The 6,364-nt window shown below is 40.5% G+C and overlaps 2 protein-coding genes across 2 annotated transcripts; both read right to left on the bottom strand.

Moving 5' to 3' along the window:
• Positions 1–395: 395 nt before the first annotated feature.
• On the bottom strand, positions 396–1,249 carry LOC136062874 (small ribosomal subunit protein uS5x-like). The gene has a single exon (XM_065762528.1). It carries the CDS (start codon positions 1,107–1,109, stop codon positions 411–413), a length of 699 nt encoding a protein of 232 aa, XP_065618600.1. The 5' UTR covers positions 1,110–1,249; the 3' UTR covers positions 396–410.
• A 793-nt stretch (positions 1,250–2,042) lies between these two features.
• Positions 2,043–6,154, bottom strand: LOC136062869 (leucine-rich repeat receptor-like tyrosine-protein kinase PXC3). Its single transcript, XM_065762523.1, has 2 exons — positions 3,077–6,154; positions 2,043–2,904 (listed from the first exon to the last, which is right to left on the bottom strand). Exons 1-2 carry the CDS (start codon positions 5,409–5,411, stop codon positions 2,579–2,581), a joined length of 2,661 nt encoding a protein of 886 aa, XP_065618595.1. The 5' UTR covers positions 5,412–6,154; the 3' UTR covers positions 2,043–2,578.
• Between the last annotated feature and the right edge of the window lie 210 nt (positions 6,155–6,364).

A 6,364-nucleotide genomic window follows, 5' to 3' on the forward strand; every position in this document is an offset into this window, starting at 1 on the left:
AATCATTAATTTTTTTTTTTTTTTTAAATATTTACTTGCAACTATACAACCAATGGCATCAAACACAATAACACTCTTTCTTCAATCACAAATCCCTTGACAGTAGCACCATTTACAAATTTAAACAAAATTAACAAGTTGCAACACCATCTTCAAATCTGAAACCCACTAACATTAACACCACCACAAATAAAATAGGGGAAATAAAAATCAAAATGGAGAGGAAGAGAAAAGAATAAATCCAGGTGTGTAGTGAAAAAAGAGTGAAAAAAAAAAAAAAAAAGGAGAGAGACTATCAGTATAGAAGAAAATCAATTCACCAAAACAAAAAAGAGCCCATTTCTGAAGTTAAGTCATATAACCCAATTCACTTAAAAAGAATCGCATAAACAAAATGGATTATGCTATAGTTATGAAATGATTATGGTATTAAGAAGAAGAGAGAGAGAACCAACCTTGACAAAGTTTCCGAGTGTCTTAGTTGAGCCCCTGGAAGAGGTGAAGACATCGTCAATCCCTGCAAATTGAAGCACCTTCTTGGGAACTCTAGCGGCGACAATCCCGGCACCACGTGGCGCAGGGACCATACGGACGGTGACGGAGCCACACTTTCCAGTGACCTTACAGGGCACCGTATGGGGCTTACCAATCTTGTTCCCCCAGTAACCCCTCCTCACAGGGATCACAGACAACTTAGCCAAAATGATAGCACCACGAATGGCGGTGGCGACTTCCTTGCTGCACTTGACGCCAAGTCCAACGTGGCCGTTACCGTCACCGACGACGACGAAGGCCTTGAAACGGGTACGCTGACCGGCACGGGTTTGCTTCTGAACAGGCATGATTTTCATGACCTCGTCCTTGAGGGCAGGGCAGAGCTCGTCGATGATTTGGTACTCCTTGATTGGGAGGGAATGGAGGTAGATCTGCTCCAAAGACTTAATCTTGTTGGATTTGACGAGACGTCCGAGCTTCGTGACTGGGACCCACTTCTCCTCCTCCTCGCGACGGGCCCTGCGCCTTCCACCGCGTCCCCTGTCTCCCCTGGGACGTCCTCCGCCGAAGCCTCGGCCGAACCCACCGCGTTCTCCTCCACCACGCTCAGCCATGATTTCTTTTGGAAATGAGAGAGAGAGAGAGAGTAGAGCAGTGAACTGATGAAGGAAGGAGAAACCCTAGCAGAGCATATGAGAGATTTTTATATGTGGTGTGGTGTGGATTGCATCATCTAGGGTTTTGGAGGTGTGGGTTTAGGATGATGTTTGGTTCTGCGGATTAGTGAATTTTAGGGCTTTTGGCGGTGCTTCTATGTTGGGCTCACTAAGTGGGCCAACACAACTATTACACTTAGCCCAAAATAAAACTCAGAAACACTTCTCCAGTTTTGAATTTCGACTTTGGAACACAATTTAATTATCAAATCCTAGTTATTATTTTTTTTTTTAATACAGATACATAGGTTTTTTTTTTTTCCTTTTTTAATTATCCTTATTATAGATACTTAGGATTTGAACCCATGAGTCCACTCCATGATGATTACTTTGGTTCTGGTCTCATATTTTATTATCATGTTCATGGAGACAGTATATAAAATAAAAATACTTGACCTTTTTCTCCCAAAAATATGTCCTATTAGTACTAGATTTGTGCTTTGGTTTTGGTCAGAACTAGTACACTTGTTCCTATAATTGAGCACAAAGCTGTAATTTCACTCATATGTAATTGATTGGTTCTTCAAATTTCATAGATAATTGTCTCAACTCAAATGCCTGGGATGTAGTTTACCAAGACCCAAGAAGATAACCAACCAGTGCATAATACCCTAACATGAATCAAAGCTAGAATCCTGTGCTCAGACGTAAAGCTCCATATGATATGATCAAAAGAAGAACTTCAGATTGCGCAAGTACACTCGTTTGGTTTTGCTGAAGAAAATAAAATCATATCAAATAATAATAAAAAAATTATATATCTTACTTTTTAGGTTCAGCTTTCGTCTGTCTCTCTAGTCATTCCAAACCAAATAACAAGGGGAAATCATATTATGTAAAATAGAGTCTCCAACATATGTAGAGACTTGGGCAGAATACAATTCATTTGAAGGTAAGAAAAATAGTACATGTATATGCGTAGTTCACAAGCAGATTGTAATGGACTATGGACATGCATCTAATTTGCCACATACAACTTCTGAAATAACTTCATTACTTTCAATTCTGAGCCTATAGTATGACAAAAGCTCGATAGAGTAGTCCTTTTCTCTTTTGAGGACTCCCCTTGCATTAAGTCTTACTACCTAATTTTGCTTCCAACTCAAAACAGATTACAATATGTGATTTCTCATAAAACCCTTTTTTCTGGTACAGAACAAGTGGGCAGATCTTCCTAGTCTACAACACTAACCAGCCTGAACCAATGTGTAAGGACATGAGATGCATGCCATCTTCTATGTGGAATTCAGAAATCGAGCTTCAACATTTAAAATATGACTCCCATTCTTTCATGATAATGAGGATTTCACAATTTCCAGAGCCCTCCTATTGGTTCACAGCATAAAAACTCGTATGACAATCATCCGTCACTTCTGCCTTATTTCTTGAAGCATTTCCACTACCTTTTTCATTTTTGGTCGTTTGGCTGGTGTACTGTCAGTGCAGAGTAATGCAACCTTCAGAGCTGCAAGCATTTCCTTCCTCCAACCAAAGGAAACTGTACTAAGTTTCGCATCAAGTATCTGCTCTGGGGTTTCCCCTCTTGCTGGAGCACTATGAACCCACTTCACCAAGTCTACCCCTTCACCAAAAGCCTCATCAACTGGCAGTCGGGTAGTAAGGATCTCAAGCAAAACTACACCATAGCTATAGACATTTCCTGGTGCTGTAACTTGCATTGTATATGCATATTCTGAAGGCAAAAACACACACACACACACACACAAAAAATAAAAATAAGGTTCAAAATGAGAGAAGGGAGCGGGTGGTGTAACAATTTCATAGAAGCAAGACTACAGTATTTATACATGAGCTATCAATTGTAGAATGACTGAAGTTTGACTGCTAACTGCCATAAGAAATACCTGGTGGAATATAGCCAAATGAGCCTGCAACTGCACTAATACTTGCAGTGCCTCTGCATGGATCTAAGAGCTTTGATATCTCAATCTCCCCCACCAAAGGCTTGAAGTCAGCATCCAAAAGAACATTCCCAGAAGATATGTCGAGATGGATAATTGCGACATGATGAAGGAAAGCTAACCCTTCTGCCACTCCAACAGCAATGGAGAGTCGTGTAGGCCAGTCAGGTTGATATTCAGGTTGTTTGCTAGATTCATGAAGAAGCTGGGCTAGGGTCCCATTGGGTAAGTAATGATGTAGTAAAAGGGCAACATCTTCATAGATAACAAATCCAATGGGTCGCATTAGATTATCGTGACAAAGTTTGCTCAGCCTTTCAAGCTCTCTAATCATCTTGTTCTGGTGATGAATTATAGTCCGATCCATGGATTTCAGTCTCTTAACTGATAGAATCAGCCCAGAAGGCATAACTGCCTTGTAAACTGTGCTGAAAGTCCCACTTATGAGTTTATTTGCGTCCTTCAACGTCGCTTTCACAACTGCATCAAGATCTACTGCTTGCCTGAGATTCTCAACAAACACATTGCCTGCTATTATCGCTGGTCGATTGTTGGTTCCATCATCTTCAATCCCTGCAGCTTTGGCTGCTTTTTCTTGTCTCTCTCTTATCATAAACAGCAGAACAACCACAGTTACAGATAAAAAAACTGCCAAACCAGAACCAATAACAGCTAGTATGATCTTGTAAGAAACCTTGTGATGGTAATTCTCATGGCCAGAATCACTAGAGGTTCCACATGCAGAGCTCAATGGCTCTCCACAGAGCCCTTTGTTACGTAAAAAGCTTGAATTTGGACTCTTTTGGAATGGTACAAAGTTGGGTATTGGGCCAGTGAGCAGATTATTAGAGAAATTAACCTCTATCAGGCTCAACATGCCCTTGAGTGCAGATGGGATATTACCAGAGAGCCGATTATTAGAGACATCCAGAGAAACCAGCTTGTCTAGTTTCCCTAACTCAATGGGCAGTGGACCATGGAGATGGTTGAAGCTCAAATTTAACGCAATCTGTAAGTTTTTTATATGACCAATCTCAGGAGGGATCGTTCCAGTTAAGTAGTTACTGCCCATTTCCAACTCAAGCAGTTTCACACAGTTTCCAATTTCATGAGGTATCTCCCCTTGTATTGAATTCTGACCCAAAATCAAGTACTGCAATCTTGTCATGTTGCATATTTCATTTGGTATAGTGCCATTAAATCTATTATTGCTCAGATCAAGCTTGTTAAGACTCCTGCACCCAAGAATTGATTTTGGGATATCCCCAAACAAACTGTTGCCAGAGAGAATCAATTCCTGCAGATTCATGAGCTGTCCAAGTTCCAGAGGAATAGGACCAGTAAACCCATTAGAGGCCAAATTTAGGAGGGTGAGATTAGAGCATCGACCAAACTCCGGGACAACCTCACCAGAGAGCTTGTTGTTGTCTGCCTCAAAGTATGTAAGGCTACTAATATTTCCAATTGCCTTTGGAATGATGCCTACAAGATCATTGTTGCCTATTCGGATACTAGAAAGGCCTTTGCAGTTCCCAATTTCATCAGGAAGATCGCCACTCAATCCATTCAGGGTCAGAATCAGAACTAGCAGCTTTCCTGAAGCAAAAATGCTCTTAGGTATCGAGCCTTCGAGGTGGTTGGAATGCAGATTCAGCAATTCAAGCTCAGAAACTGAGCCCAGATTATCTGGAATTTTACCCACTAAAGCATTCTCATAGGCTGTGAAAACTCTCAGGTGAGTCAAATTCCCCACCCAAAATGGGATGGAACCACTCAATTTATTACTAGAAATTTGAAAAGCCTGTAACTTTTCTAGTCTCTGGAGCTCATCTGGTATTTCTCCTACAAGAAAGTTACTGGAGAGGTTCAATGTTTTAAGGTTTGTGAGACTAGCCAATTCTATAGGAATGGAGCCCTCAAACTTATTGGATGACAAATCGAGAAATTCAAGGTCAGATAAATTTCCAAAAGCTGAAGGAATCGACCCATCAAAATCATTATAAGAAAGGTCAAGCCACTTCAAAGCTTTGAGCTCAGAAATCAGAGTCACATTACCTCGGAGTTGAAGGCGAGAAAGATCGAGCCTTTCCACCGTTGAATTGTTCCAACTGCAATAAATGCGGGTCCAAGAGCAGTAATCTGAGCTGTTGACACCCCAACCAGGTACTACAAGCTCTTTGTTAATAGCCAACAATGTAGTTTGATCACCGAGCTCAGCACCCACTAGCTCTGACACAAACCCAACTAGCAGAAGAGAGAAGAAGCGCAAAATTGCCATTAGAATACCACTTCTCTTTACAGTTACTTCTTTCTCAAAAATTTCCCTTTCTTGCTGTTTGCATCACCCACTTCAATGGACAATCAGAGCTCCTGGCGAGAACCATAGAAGACATTCACCAAGAAAAGAAAAATAAAATAATACCCAGAAATCCAATACCCAAGTTACTTGTAAAGAAAACCCATTTGAGATTCCCGTGAATTGCAGAGCACACCGATTCCTTAGTTTCAGGGGGGGCAAGTGTACCAACCAATCGGGATTTAGGACCAAAACTCAAAGACCCATATATGTTTTTGACAAAGAGCTTCAAAGAACAAAAAAAAGAGGGCTTAGAAACAAACAACTAAAAAACAAAAGAGCTACAAAAGGACTTGCATTATTTACGGAACATTTGTTGAGCCTAGCCTGGAATGGCAATCCTATTATCAAAAGAGAACATGGTTTGCACTTTGCAGAGCCAAGCAAAGAAAATGACTGAAGATAGGTAAGGCTGCTATGCCTCTGCTGCCAATGAAAGTAAAGAAATGACTGAGAGAGGAAAAGAGTACTGAGTACGTATCGGTACAGGGTTCACGGACCAGGAGTTTTTATCTTTCTCAAGAACAGAGAGAGAGAGAGAGATTTGTGGGTCTGTGACTGTGTCTGTGAGAACAGGTTAGAAAGGAAATTCTGCTCACGTAGGCTTTCACGAGAACTGAGCAGTCATGAGTGAACGAATTTAAGGCTACTTTTTTTATCGAGGCAGAATTTAAGGCTACTTAAATCATAATAAACACTCACTCACTGCAACTATCAATGTATCATTCATGGGATACCAAATCTAATGTATGAGTAATGTAATATTTTATGTTCATCAAAAAAGAGTAATGTAATATTTTACTCTCAACTCTCAAGCTCATTTTCAACCAAACCAACAACCATTTTTCACCCCATCAAAAAAAAAAAAAAAAAAA

The sequence above is a fragment of the Quercus suber genome, unplaced genomic scaffold (genome assembly GCF_002906115.3).
Source record: "Quercus suber isolate HL8 unplaced genomic scaffold, Cork oak 2.0 scaffold_461, whole genome shotgun sequence".
Taxonomy (NCBI): Eukaryota; Viridiplantae; Streptophyta; class Magnoliopsida; order Fagales; family Fagaceae; genus Quercus; species Quercus suber.

Bases quoted from the DNA above. Each gene is read 5' to 3' on its own strand.
- LOC136062874 (XM_065762528.1), bottom strand. From the start codon at position 1,109: ATGGCTGAGCGTGGTGGAGGAGAACGCGGTGGGTTCGGCCGAGGCTTC.
- LOC136062869 (XM_065762523.1), bottom strand. From the start codon at position 5,411: ATGGCAATTTTGCGCTTCTTCTCTCTTCTGCTAGTTGGGTTTGTGTCA. The intron at 2,905-3,076 runs GTATTTCTTATG...TTTTGCCTTCAG, and splicing joins ATTTGGCTATATTCCACCAG to AATATGCATATACAATGCAA.